The sequence below is a fragment of the Helicoverpa armigera genome, chromosome 19 (genome assembly GCF_030705265.1).
Source record: "Helicoverpa armigera isolate CAAS_96S chromosome 19, ASM3070526v1, whole genome shotgun sequence".
NCBI lineage: Eukaryota > Metazoa > Arthropoda > Insecta > Lepidoptera > Noctuidae > Helicoverpa > Helicoverpa armigera.
Window position 1 is genome coordinate 2,470,925 of NC_087138.1, and position 15,097 is coordinate 2,486,021.

Sequence of the window (15,097 nt, forward strand, 5' to 3'; positions counted from 1 at the left end):
CTACCTTATCATGTACTTCCTTAACAGACTTTGGTATCTACCACAATCTGTCAATGTGTATTCAAGTAGTTAACAAATAAAACACCAGAATACCATATGTAACAATTTTATTTTACCAATATTCATAATATATTAACATATGTGGTCCAAAACCACCCTCTTTGATAATTATATAATACAAAGAATTTCTCACAATGGTCGCAGAACCTATAACAATGAAAACAAAACAGCTACAGACTACACGTCCGCCCGCTATGACTGTCGCTATCATTACACAATACAACAATATTAAAACGAGGTATAAAAGGGAAAAAGAAAAGATTAAACATTTCTCGTAATATATTAATAATCGTTATTGTTTATTTAACCTAACGCCGGGGCGGGCGGGAGTCCCGGTCGGGTGCTACGTTAGGCCTTCGGTGTCAGTCGCCGCCCGCAGCCGCCCCGACAGCTTACATACATTTATTAATGCATTTTACATTATATACAATGGGAAATAAATATTCTATAAGCACGACGAGATATACAATAATCGTGTATGTACATAAACACAACTAGGTGCAGTGGCGACCACTGTCGAGTACCATTATATCACAAAAATATAAATCCCATTGCCGCCTAAGGTATCATTTGTTACCTAATTATTTATATTGGCGTACACTTTTTGGCTTAGCTAAATTCCTCATCGATATAAGAGATGTACCGGCTAGTTTCAAGTTATCGATATTATTCGATTTGTTGTTTATCGAAGTGTTCGATGTTACCTAGGTCAATACATTGCTTTTATACACTTTATATACAACCGATGGCTTTAGCAGACTTATTGCAATAGTACAATAGTAGTCGACTAGCCAGTCAATTTACCACTAATTAATTAGTCGATACACCTCCGCCCGGGCTGGCCGGGTCTGCTCGGCTGTACACTCTACTCTATAAGCGATCGCTCGCCGACAGTGGATGGGCAGTCACTACAAGTTACAAGTAAACAATTTTTGGTTTCCATATTGTACCTACAAAGAGTTCCGTCCAAAAATATCCAAACACCATCGCTTACATTTTAAACAAAAAAACCCTTAAAATGTTTGATTTGAATTTTTCTTTTCATAGAAATATACAAAAATTTGGGTCCAAAAATTCGTCTTGTTAAATGTATATCAAAAACAGCTCGATCCACATGGGTATGGGGTTCGATGTCGAGTGAAATGATATCATAAGACGTTGTAAAGCTGAGCGGTGCTCAGTGACGGTGTGAAACTAACATATCTATAGCTATTCGTTATAGAAGTAAACACATACGTTAAACCTGAATGTACTTAACTCCTGTTACTATTATAATGACTACATCGTGACACTCGAATATAAAACGTTATCTTTTATAACCTGTCACGCGTTCACATCATGTTCTCGTAACAATTGATTTGTTGTCGCCTCAGAAATGAATGAACATCACTAACTTTATCGATATTACATACAAAATTAATGTCACGCTCATTTTGAATTATATACTGTACTTTAATACTGCTAAGCTGAGGGTAGATTATATTTTGAAAAAGTATACTGTGTGTTTATTTTAATACAGGTACATTATACGATTTGATATTAAAATGCTATAATACAGGTAATACTTGAGGTTCCACAACATTGGCACAACTTAGTGCTCTAAGCTGCCAATGCGTTGAATGAACAGAAGAAGCATGAGCGATACATACACGGTACGTAGGGATATGCCAGCTAAATACCTCAGTCAATACTATTATTATTAATATTTAAGGCCAAATTGCTCGATAGAAGCATAAAGTGCATTTTTTGGAAGTTTTAAGTTTTCCACGAGTTAGTTTGTTCGTTCACCCCTAGGCGGGGGCCCACGGGTCGCAGTCTAAGGTCCGTGGTGAGGGCTGGGCCCGGGCTAGTGCCCCACTGGCTCGACATAGTTGGCCGGGTAGAGCCCCACTCTGCCGTCCTTCCGTCCCTTACACCAGCCCTGTTCGTCTTCGTCTTCTAATTTTTCGAATAGATCACCTGAAACAAAGAACAATAACGAATATTGTAGCTTCAAAATGACACACTACATTGTTTAAATCCCAAGTACAGCAAATTCGCCTTGATGTAACCAAATTTTTGTTCAATATTGATATTTGGCAGTTTTGGCACCATTTTGGGTCCCCAATTTGCAAACCCCAAGGATTATTTTAGTGAGGGAACAAAATATGGCGTGCACAAGTGTCTGTACACTTAAGCTTGGCAAGTCACAGAATAGTAATACAATGGAGTGCTAAGTGCGTCGTGCCAAGTAATGAGTAGTTACCGCGGCGGCCACGGGCGGTGGGGCGGGTCGCTCCTCGGCGCACGGAACTACGTGGCCGTTTGGTTCTAAGAACAAATATGCTAGTTAGCACTCCATTCTATTGCTACATAATGGGATTTCTTAGGATTGATTGAAATACTAGAGTCAAAGATCAAAGTCAAAAATCTGAATAAATATCAGGATCTTTGACATGTTTAAAACATTTATGTTGGTTATTTCTAACATAGCCACAAACCAAATTCATGTGTATAAACCTAAGTTCCTGAATTAATTCTTAAAACTTTGTTGGTATTTTGGAAGACTTAAAGAGACAATGAAGTAAAAGGTAGCCCACCCGTATAGTTTAGTAACTTTTGAACTAAACCTTGTTTTAGTTGGCAATTGAAAAACAGTGTAACTTTTACCTAGTTTTAGGACTCAAAACTAAAAAACTCGAGTGAGTTATTGCAATTTGCTTACTTGTTTGCAAGTCGTTGATTTCACTATGCAATTTTGCCTGCAACCTACTTACAGAGTGGTATCGAACCGTCTCCTACCATACATCTTTACATTTCTCTGTACCCACCTTGTCGGAAGCTGAGCTCATCGCTCTCCGCGCCGGTATAGTCGTACAGCGCCCGCACGGGCACGCCGGGCTCGCCGGTGTCGGTCAGCGCGCCGGCTGACTCCTCGTCCCACTCGTCCTCGTCGAATGGATTCTCTTGGCCCTTGCCGCTGCTGTCCTTAGCGGGGGACGTCTTGTTGGATTTGGGGGCTGATGCTGTGCCGTTGCTGGAAGGTGGTATATGGTGGTTTAGTTGTTGTGGTCATCAGAATTTTTAGTGTTCCGGTAAATAGTGACTAATAATTTTGCTATGGTTGATTTTTTTGATGTAGATATAATCAAATTCTCAGATAATAGGCAAAAATTTTCATGTGTTAGTTGTGGAACATCAGTTCTCATTTTAATGAAATTGAGTAAATTTTGTATACATTTCTCAAAAGTCAAAAAATTCAAGTCGCTTGCCGACTTCTGGTAGCAATCGGATTATTAGAATTTTCATAAAGTTGCTTCAAAATTTTATTAACCAGGTACAAGTATGTAATATAGAAGCTTTACAACCTATTACGTATGCTAAATTATTCAAAACTAGCATCAACACCAACTTACAAAATCTTACGTAGTCACTTTAATTAAACTTATGTAAAACTAATTTATAACTCGACAACATTACATGTACGCAACACTTTTAGTACTCAAACAACTTCTACAAACTTCACTAATTTAAGCCCAAGTTTACCTACAGTATAAACGTTTTTTCATAAAACAACCGTTTACTTTGAATTTTCATAATAATATTTCAAAGGTAACACAGTTATTTTAAGAAAAACGTTTAGTTTATCACTGTACTTAGGCTTTAAATACACAACCACATCTTAAAAGTTAACCTAACATATTATACTCGAAAAATACCATATTTTAAAATTTTCTATATAAAATATCTTGTATAACGAACTCATCAGTAGTTTGTTCAGTCATATCAGTGATAGTGAATCGCGAGTGGTTGGCAACGTCGGGTCGCATGCTCAGGCGCACAAGATGGCCGCCGAAGGGATCGTCGTGGGCGCCGAGACAGCCGGCCGCGCAAGTGAATATTTCTAGACGTTCGATGCTAAGGGAATGATAGAAGTATCAGTGGCCTAATGCACTTGTGATGTCAGACTTATTTCTTCTTTTGAGATACTCCCTTGTTTTCCCCTATATACTCCCCTTTCCCCTTTGTACTCTTTTACTTCACTTCCTTATGTTCTCGCCTATAAACACTCTTATATACTCCCTATGAATAGCCCTTATATTCTTTCCTCCGTATTCTTTTATGTCCTCCTCCTATATACTCCTTCATATTTATACACTCTCAAGTTATGTTTTCTTCTCGTTTTATAGAGGGTATACACTCACTTATTCTTCCTTATATACTCCTCCTGTGTCTTCTCCTATTATACTCTCTTATTTAGGGCCCTAACATATTTCTTTATACATATATTCCCTCACGTGCCTACTCTCTTGTTCTCCCTTTTCTACCTCAGTGTGCCTATATGCCAGATATAATTGTTAAATACTTACGTAACAGCAATGGGTGCGCTGATGGTCTTCTTGTCGATAGTGTTGTTAGCGGGGGCGGTATTGTTGGCCACGGCGGTGGGGGGAGGGGCGGCGTCCGTATGGTTGGCAGCCTTGCTCGATTTGTTGTTCGCGGTTATTGGGGGCAGCTCCTGTAGTTTATTGTTGTTTAACTTTAGAGTTGGGTAGGTGCAGTGGTCCTTTCACTCTATCAATAGTCAATTATATTTGGGGATTATTATTATTCGATATTTACTTAAATATTTTTTCAAATATACATAATATATAGAATATAACTATAATAATATCGTAGGTGTGTTAAATTGTTAATTCATGCCAATATGCATAAACTTTGAAGTGAAGCGAAACATCCATCATGCAACATCGATAACAAAAATATAAAAAAATAATATAAAAATTTAAGCTAAAAAAACTAAAATTTGATTAAAACGAGAATGACCTTATCCCTTTAAAAACAAACTACTTTTAGACCCGTCATGCTGATACATAATAAGCGTTACAAGAAATACCAATCCGGCTTTATATTCATTCTCATTTGAATCGTAAACACTGATACATAATTCGTTCATTTTTTACCAAAATGGTACAAATTACGTTCAGTCTGGCAACACTGGTGTGACGCGGCGGGCGCGTGCGTGACGTCATTTGCGTACGAAAGCGGTGGCGGTTTACATACCTGACGTATAAGTTTAATATATTACGGATTGGCAAAACGTCTATATTTATTGAACTTTGATTTCGTATAAATGCGTCTAACTGAAAGGGCGCTTTTATCTCTCCAACAAGGCATCTCCATATCTTCGATCCAATAGTATCAATTCGCCTCACACAGGACATTGACCTCTACCTACCAAAACACACCTAGCAGTCACCTCAAACTCCTTTCAATAACCCTAATGGCGTACCCACACCACCGCTCTCGTCCTTACAAAGATAAACTAAACATTGTAACGTACATCCTCGCTGACGGGCCGCTGGTTCAGCAGCGTGATGGGCCCAGTGGGCAGGCTCTCCTTGGACTTGCCCTTGGCGATGTCTCGGAACTCCTCCGTGTACTCCTGGTCAGCGACACACACGTCACAAGCGGTCACGGCGGGGGCAACGATACGTTGGGAATTGGGGAGCTCGAATTTGGAATTCGGTTTTTGAATTTGACATGAAAACGATCGTCTTTTGTTTGGAAGTCGTTTTTTTAAGTGGCAACACAAAATATGAGTGTTACCATAGTAAATAATTGCTGAGTTTATAGTAGTTTTGACACCAAAATATTTCTTTGAATTAAATTGATTTGTCAATCGTTCACTGATAGATGAAGAAAATTTGCTATTTAGCAAAAATATACATAAAAGTAGATTTGGTAAATGTTTTCCCAACGTCTCGATGCTCGTATGCAAACTCAAAGTGAAAAAAAAAAGTAATTAAAATAATTTAGATAAAAACATAGACACATCAATACAAAGCCGGTGTTCGTTAATCAATAGAGTGAAGCTTTGCACTAGAGGGGGACTAGAGGAGAAAATACATGCTATTAGACAGAAAATAACAAAAAAAAACTTGTCGGTCTTTAGTGGCTGAAGTTTTATCCGACATTTTTGTTTCCAAAAACTGTACAACTTTAGGACTCAATTTCTGTATTTTTAGATTTTTTATATCATATTTTAAAATTTTATTTTCTTTCACCTAACAGTTTGCCAAACAAGTGCATATTTTCAAATCCATTTTTAATCTGTGCTCGCCGATTGAAACCTCTTTACCTGATCGTGGAGCAACAAAATGGCGGATACCTCCAATACCGCATACAGCGTCTATATTTCAGTGATTTGCGTGCGTTTCTAAAACATTTTGACTTTTTGACTACCCAATCTTCAGTGTGGATGAGTGGTGAGTGCTCCTCGAGTTTAATTCAACCTAATTTTGGATCCAAATTCGAAATCCGTACGATCTAATTTGGTAACTAAAACGGGCTTCGGAATTCCACCGTTTGAATTCGGCACATTGATTATCGAATTCAGTGGCACTCGAATCGTTTGGAAAATTCGATTGCTGGATGCTAATTTGTCCGGCATTGCCAACACTTGAATTCCAGTTCTCCGTAACTTCAATTTTGCAAATATTTGTGATTATGTAGCTTTTTGGTTGAGCTTATCACTCGAATTGAAGGATTTATTTTTATTGTAGTGCGATGTCCGGTCGGTCGCCGATATTTTGTCAGTCACCAACGGCGCCGACCCAGTGTAAATGCCCCATGAACGGTGCAGTGATCATCTATGAGCAAAATTGTTCTTTAACACCAATCATCACGGTGTATTTTCGTGTGACCCAAACCCTTCGGTGCTTTGCAAATCATTTCATGATGACATTCGATTATACGATCAATCGATTCTCAGTATCGAGTGCTGACTTTATGATGAGCGATTTACAGTGCATTTTGTGGGTTTGCTGTTAATTGCTTTTCTTTTGAAGTGTTGCAATATTGCGTGGAGGTGAAGTATAACTTACCTTTCGCTATTACTATAAAATTCTTAATGACTCGTAATCTTTCGCTTTATAGCTATACAGGTACCTCATTTCTATGTCGTCAGTTATGTAACACAAGGATAAAAGGGTCTTTGAAAGTAGTTGCCTGTAATTTGTCTATCCACCCACAAAACCCACAGTCCATCAGCTCATCACAAAGCCGTGCTAACCACGAACTATAGTCATGTGAATACTTTGACTACTCCAAACTTGACTCCGTCAAAGTATAGTACACACCATAGCGTTGTGACCCTCGCCACCGAACCTACACCGTGGTCGTACCATCAGGGGGTTGCTATAGAACCGGCTGCTTCCGTAGCAGTGGCTGCTGGCGAGCGAGGGCGCCACTCGCGACCCATCCACACCGAAGCAGAAGGTAGGTAGAGCTAGCCGCAGCCGGCGCACAGCTTGCGACCAGGGCGCGGTCGCTGGTCGCGGGAGAGGCCGCCGAGCGGTCGCGAGCACTTGAGCGACCACGGCCGACGCTTGCGCCAAGTATTTGTTACGTATCGGGTCCGTTTCGGGAGTATCAACCTTGTGTTAACGTTACTTTTAATATTCTTTCTCATACTATGTGTTGATTTGTTGAGTGAGGCACTTTGAGAATGTGGTTTGCTCAATTAATTTTGTTATATGTTTAAAATTGACCTAATTATTTTATTTTATTGCAATGCTGTGTAATTAAATACTTTGACTGAATTCTTTCTGTCTAAATGGTGTGACCAGCAATAATTGCGATTGCTATGCATTTATAAATACTTTGCGAAAAATAATTACGATGCACTTGACCCGAAACGATAAAAATACTTTTCATTCATACATTGTAGGTCGATTATAAATTTTAAAATGTTTGAAGGAAATCCGTTGCTGTATGAAATTTTTGTATGTATTTGTTCGGTATGCGAGGTAAAGGTGTCGAAACATTGCTTTTATCTTGATCACATATTTCTGTTTGTTTGGCATAAAGAGACCTTGTGATAAGGGGAATGTTTGAAGGTCTAACTACAAGCGCAGTGGCTGCACACTGTTAGGACCAATTGTTTGCAAAAACGGACCAATTTTTTAGAAAGATTACTTTCAACTTTTATTATTTACATGGACATGTTGGTCCATATTATGAAATGAAATAAATTGTATTTTATCCTTACAAAACTACGCAGTTTGCAGCCACTAAAAAGTTTCTAAGAAGAGTTCTAAATATTATTAAGTATAGTCAGCTAAATACTGTAATTTGTTTAGAACTAATAGGGAAGAGATAATAGTCATCTAATACATAGACAGACATGCTTAGTTCCTCATACTAATACGACTAATGCCCTTTAAGACTTTGTCTATTTTCTAAATCACGGATTATTTTTAAACCATGCTTGCCAAGTTACTTGTAACTGACTTTCCAATTAGGAGGAGATTCTCAATTCGGATGTTTGTATTTTTTATACTGGATAATTTGAATCAGTTTAAAAAATATAACTCACTTTCCTTCTTTTATCTGAATATTCATAAGTCTCAAGTAGACTTAATGATTTCAAACCTCAATTTTGTATCTCATATCATCTTGTACACAAAACATATACCTATTAGGTGTCTTTTTTATGAAGAATTTCATATTCATTTCCCCATTTTTACGGTCCCCAAAAACACTACTTCAAGAATAAATACAACATGGTTTAACAAAATCCGTCGATACCTAAAGTCTGAGAATGCATTCACCTAAAAGCATTCACGTTAATAAGATGCACAGTTTATTCGATAAAATCGCTTGGACAGTAATGCATTGCTCTGTGAGTGAGGGCGGGTTGTATGCAGACTGGTACAAAAGCGGCAATGTATGTGTTACCTCGAACTGTGGCCAGGCCATCGCCATATTGACGCCGTGGTTGTTCGCCCACCATTTCAGGTCCTTTTGGCTATCTGCGTTGTTAATTGTGTGGTGGAATTCTGCGTATATTTGGGGTAATCTGAAAATTTATGTTAAGTTTGTGAATAATGGTTCATCCAAAAAGTGTCGAATACTTCTATAGTAGATATTCTTACTTCTTGTGGCCTGTTTATGACGTCTACATATAAGACCCTGTAGTTAACAGTAAGGTTGAGATTTGCGTTTTTTAATGAAATTCTTACAAATTGCCAGTAGGTATTTGACTACTATCGGAGAACATCTAAAATAAAATCGACGAACAAGTTTATCACCCAAAAGTCTTTTAACTTGCAATTGCGACTTTTTGGAGATCGTTTTCAAACGAAAAGACATTAAAGATGTCAAACTTAGCTGTATGCAATCTACAGACTAATTTAGAACACTAGTAGTCATCATCCTCCGAGCCTTTTTCCCAACTTTGTTGAGGTCGGCTTCCAGTCTAACCGGATTCAGCTGAGTACCAGTGCTTTACAAGGAGCGACTGCCTATCTGACCTCCTCAACCCAGTTAACCGGGCAACCCGATACCCCTTGGTTAGACTGGCGTCAGACTTACTGGCTTCTGTCTACCCGTAACGACTGCCAAGGATGTTCAATGACACCTAGGGCCTTACTACAAAAACTTTAAACCCTGTTTTACACTTGTCTAATAAAATTTTGGCTGCAAAATGAACCATATGTCAACGTCATAATTTGTCATTTTTTTAGACAAGGCATAAACTGACGTTTAAAAGTTTTTGTGGTAAGACGCCTACAGTTTAACGTGCCATCCGAAACACAGACTTAGCTGTATGCAATCTACAGACAAATTTAGAATACCAGTAGTATAGACACTTATATACTCACGAAGGTTCTTCACTGATATTTAGGCACTTATGGAAGCTGAACAGTACATCCTTGAAGAACTTGAGCCTCTGAGCCTCCATCTGCTGGCAGCGCTCGAACACGCCGGTCATATCTTCTATGTAACGAGGATTGTACGCGGTGATCTCTGCTAACGCTGATTGGTACTTTTCTCTGCTCTTTGATACCTCTTCGCGGCATTTGGCTACGCGTTCCGCCATTTTCTTTACCTGTTGAGAGAGGGTTGTTTGTAAGTTTGATGTTTGCTGGTTTTTTTGTGGAATGTAGGTATGTACAAGATTTTAAGAGTAGATGGTTTCAATATTAGGATGAAAGTAGCAACTACATGATTTACGAGTAAATTGTCGTAATATTATTTTCTCAAATATATTTTCAAATACGAGTAGATCAAGAGGATCACAATATATTACAAATGATTAGCTGGTCTTATTAACATGACTGTTGACCTTTCCTGTTTCTTTTTGTAAAGGTCGAATGAGCTTTCTAAAAAGAACTTTGAATAACTTCTAGTCAACCTACCCTACATTATCAAAGGGACCATATAAACACACAGACAGAACTAAAAACATTATTAGCTGTACAACATAAACATGCGTGCAGTAGCTTCACAACAGAACTGCGAGGGGGTGGGGGGTGACGAGGAGTGGGTCGAGGGGGGGGGGATTGTCGCAAATTGCCACGTCCGGCGGCGACGTGGCCAGACGTCTGTGTGACGTAGCTATAGACTGACTAGCTTTTTTTATTAACACTACACTTGGTATTTGTTAAGTTTTTGTATTGACGATTAAACGTTGCTCTTTCAATTCTTTTAAGTTAGCTCACACTTTGAGGGTGGGTTGCCATAAAACTATAGCGACAACCAATCCATAAAAGCAGTCAAATGGTTACCCCATTGGTCAAATCACCGATTTGATGGCTGGTTATGGTTTGGTTATCATTATAGTTACATGGTGCAACCCACCCTTAACTCAGTTTCAGGCCTAAGGTTCATAAACAACACTATTGAAGACTAAAGGTAGAATTCCGTGGATAGCGGCTACGACAGCCGCGCGCGGCTTACGACAGTCGTCGGCCGCGCAAACGCGCAAAATCACTAACTTTTGGCGAGCGTCGGGGCACTGTATGCGCAGTCAAGTGGTTTTATAGTCTTTGTCTAGCGCTAAGTAACATCTATATAATTTTAGTAAAACCAGAATTGAATTGTTTTTTATTTAGTCGGCAAAACTTCCTTTTGTTTTCATTACAATACAAATGCTTTTGAATCAGTATTGGGTAGTATCCTTCATCATTTCTACTTTTTAAAAATAGGGTCGATTGGTAATCTATTTTCATAATACAGCCACAGCAATACGTCATCCTCTTCTTCTTCAAGGATATCAATTAGCACTTCGACTAGAGGGAACGGACGAACAAAATCTACTAATTTGAACACAATGCCGCGCGCGGCTTACGAAATTCGTCGGCCGCGCGCGGCTTACGAAATTCGTCGGCCGCGCGCGACTGTCGCGAGCCTCGGCAGCGGCGCCATACATTTTCATAGGTTGACTATTGTCGCGCGCGGCCGACGACTGTCGTAAGCCGCGACCCACGGAATTCTACCTTTACAAAATTACCGCCCATATAAAAATTCTACAACATGTAGCCAATACCAAACAGTATTTAACAACAACATTACGATAGAATATGTAATCTATTTATATTAACATAAGGTTACATATTCCCTACATCATTATTAATGTAACCATAATTTAATAAACTTCAAAGCAAAAGCAGGCTGAGTGACAACCCTAGTGAAAGGGTTGCCAGTAATTGGATAACTTCGTTTGCGACGCTGCAACGAACTAATTTAACTCATAATCATAATACGAAAGTTTATCTCTATACCCTTATATTACTAATATTATGTAAGGTAAGGTAAAAAGGAAATATGAAATATGTAGCAACCCTAACGAGCTAGGGTTGTGAGTTGGTAATTAGGTAGGATCTACGTGTACTAACTGTAAATGATCTTATTTTAACGCAAAATTTACGTGTTTACTTTGAAAGAAAATATATTCATATTTTTATGAGTGCAAAGTGTAAGTATTATTATTCAAATCTGATTAGATAATCGTGAAATTAAGCACGTATAAGCTTAATCAAAAGTTATAAAAAAAATCTTTGATAGTATATATTTTTCTTTACTGAAAAATGGTAAATACTAAATGATAAGTAAACATTTTGAAATTCATCATCATCTTCCTAGCTTTTTCCCAACTAGGTATATAAGGGTCAGCTTCCAGTCTAACCGGATGGATGCTGCCGAGTACCAGTGTTTTACAAGGACATATTGAAAGTAACCTATCTCAATAAGGAAGTATTATCATTTTTATACCTATAGCACAATATAATATGGCAACCCTACTACAAGGGTTGTCACTAACTGGATAAGCCGAGGCGGTGAGATAGCGGAGCACGAGCTAATTTACTTATAATCATAACACGCCGAGTTCGCTTCGACTACGCTTTAGCACAGAGTAAGATTTTACAAAGGAATTAGCATTATTTCTACTTACTAGCAAAATAACTTGGAGAAACTTATCTCTCACCTGGTAATTTTAATTGTGTCTTTTAAGTAGTATATCTGCCGTAACCATATCATATTTCGGCTCACTTCATGAAGTAATCTCTATATTTTCATGAAATGTGGCTTTTTTGAGCTTGTTTTACAAAATCTAACATAGGTTGTTAAAAAGAAGCCAATCGTATTTGAATTGAGGTGTCATGAAATGTGACCATTTTGAAGATATGGTTACGACACATCCATATAAAACTTACTTTTTTGACAATTTTATATCCTAAATAAAGGGTGATTTATTAAGTTTTTTTGATGATTTATATGGAAAATCTCAAACAATAGTGTTCCCAAACAAACACCATCTCCGTTGTCCCTGACTAGCCTACACAATGACTATCTTCACGCATACCACACAGTGCATAATGGGCAATTAACTGCTATCGAGTACTGGCGTTAATTAGCAGTAACCTTACCAGTAACACCCGCTGGTTGCGATGAAACCACATGTACGTAATTAGAAAACAAATAAATAAATAAAAGGTTACTTAAAAAATAAATCATAAAAAAGAAGTTTCATAAAGTTATTGCAAACATTACACAGTTAGTTGATTTCATGGTTTAATATGTAGGTCAGCTTATGAATGGGTAAACCCACAATTTCACAGGACTATAATATAACGTTATGCAGGAATCAGCTATCAAAAACCAATAAGAACTCATTTACCGAGTTTAAAAAACCACAAAAACAGACATCAAACTCAAGAAGATCTATTCAAAAACATCAAAATATCAAAAGAAAACGGATTTCTCGCAAGGTAAGAGTGTCCCTAGACATGACAAGTGCAATTGACATCGGAAGTTGACTAGACGCTCGCATCGCTCTCGAGGGCTATCCATCGAGCGCACGACATCTTAGGATCGCGCCGTCTCAGCAAATATAGGGGTGGAGTAATCACGTTCAGTAAGAATTCGCTTAGAACCTTATGGGGGTGAAATCTAAAAATTTCGTGTTCTTTGCCATTTTTTTAACAAAAAGAAAAGAATTTTAACAAGAAGTCTTGTTAGTTACACGATTTATAACGCAAGGACCGCTGGATTGATTTGGGTGAAAATTTGTGAAGAGGTGATTTAGACCTAGGAGACGAATATATCTTCATCCGGATGCGGGAAGTACATAGTTTCCTTGGGACGGGAGTAGAACCGCGGGTGGAAGCTAGTAGTAATAAAATGAAATGTAATTTTGATTTAGTTTATGTATCTATACGGCAATCCAACTATATGATGCGTTTAAATAAAGACAGCTTAACATTATTGTGCTCGTAATATACATTTTACTACACCAATCTTCATTCAATTCACTTATTCCAAACAAAATCACATACAACCCTTCAGGCTATCTTAAAACGACCAAAACTACCCACAGGGACAGCCCTAAACCAACTACGTTAGACGCACGTGAGGTAAGGGTGCAATCCAATGGTGCGGACGCGACAAAACTGCCGTCGTTACCTGCACCCTCATTGGATTACATGCCTCGAGGCTTGCCGACCCCCATGGCGACAATAATTGGACATCCAAATGTTGTTAAGTGTGGGGAATATTGATTTTTGAAAATTGAACAATTTTGGATTGCTTATTGAGCATGATGTCATGGTTAAGTTCAAATGCATAAAGTAGCTGATATGCACCATATTCTTATATGTATTGTAAGCTGTATTTACAACTAACAATGGGTTCTATGAGCATAAGTATTTAGACGAAAAAACTTTCTAACAGAACAAACTACAGATGCTGGAACGTTTAATAAATAAGCAAACACCCTAGCAAGCCCATTCAGGGAAACAGTCTTGGCACTCAAATAATGATCCCAATGAGCATAACCCTCTCACAAACCACGTAAGCCACCTCTAAACACGACCTTAACATGGTATTCCTCACGCTATATATTCAAACCTTCCCCGTAAAATTGCCATAGTAAATATCTCAACCGCCACTAGGCCTAACGAATGAGTCCCAAGGAGTTCACGTGTGCGAAGGCCTATTACAGTCGTCTGGACGGCAGCCATGACAGTTAATTTCCTGGCTAAGGTTTCTGGGCCAACGGCTGTCAATATGTTGTGTTGTATCACAATACTTGTGTGTGACAGTGGTAGACTTTTGCTAAGGAATTTTGAAGATGTGTCAGCAAGTCTAGACGACATTTTACTAGGAGAAATATTCTAAAATACGGGAGTAAAGGTCCCAAGTATTGCTTGATTATCAAATGCTGTTATAACATAGTCGGTTATAAGCATATGCAGATTTCTCGTTCACATATTATAAGATTCGCAAACCGTGAACAAATCCGTTCACCCCACAAAATCTCCCAGAAATTGGGTCTTAAATTGTCACTTTAAACGGATGGACTTTTCTGGAAAACTTTAACGTTCAATCGAAATCCAATTTAGTGGCTTATTTTGTGGAAAATTCAGTTTGTGCACCGGAAAATCTTTCCGTGAATAGTTCCCTCGATGAAAATTTTTAATAGCTGGAAGAATTGCTTGAAGTTAGATAATATTTTGGGAAATTCTCTCGCCTCTTTTTAACTAATATGCTTAAACATGTACTTGAAAAAATGATGATTATTGATATTGAAATTGAAAAAGGAAAGAACTGACAAAGATATCTTCAGATGGTAAATAGATGACTTTCAATATTTAATAATAAGTATTTTTTTTATTTCTTTTTATAATCTAATATTTAAAAATATAAATAATATGTTGAAAGTTAAATAAATGCATTTAATAGTATTTTTCGATTGAAAGCCAAAGCTGAG

General features: G+C 38.0%; 1 protein-coding gene across 6 annotated transcripts in view; it reads right to left on the reverse strand.

Annotated features, from left to right (window-relative positions):
- Positions 1–90: 90 nt before the first annotated feature.
- LOC110382568 (protein kinase C and casein kinase substrate in neurons protein 1) overlaps positions 91–15,097 on the reverse strand; it is a 111,125-nt gene continuing 96,118 nt past the window's right edge. For 5 of the 6 annotated variants that reach the window (XM_049841612.2, XM_064039397.1, XM_049841609.2 and 2 more), the window contains 6 exons: positions 9,708–9,934; positions 8,782–8,902; positions 5,384–5,485; positions 4,410–4,558; positions 2,871–3,076; positions 91–2,019 (listed from right to left, as the gene is read on the reverse strand). In XM_049841612.2, the coding sequence (XP_049697569.1) occupies positions 1,907–2,019; positions 2,871–3,076; positions 4,410–4,558; positions 5,384–5,485; positions 8,782–8,902; positions 9,708–9,934 (918 nt within the window). In that variant the 3' untranslated portion in view covers positions 91–1,906. The remainder of the gene's footprint in view (positions 2,020–2,870; positions 3,077–4,409; positions 4,559–5,383; positions 5,486–8,781; positions 8,903–9,707; positions 9,935–15,097) is intronic. The other variant, XM_049841613.2, reaches the window with a different exon arrangement.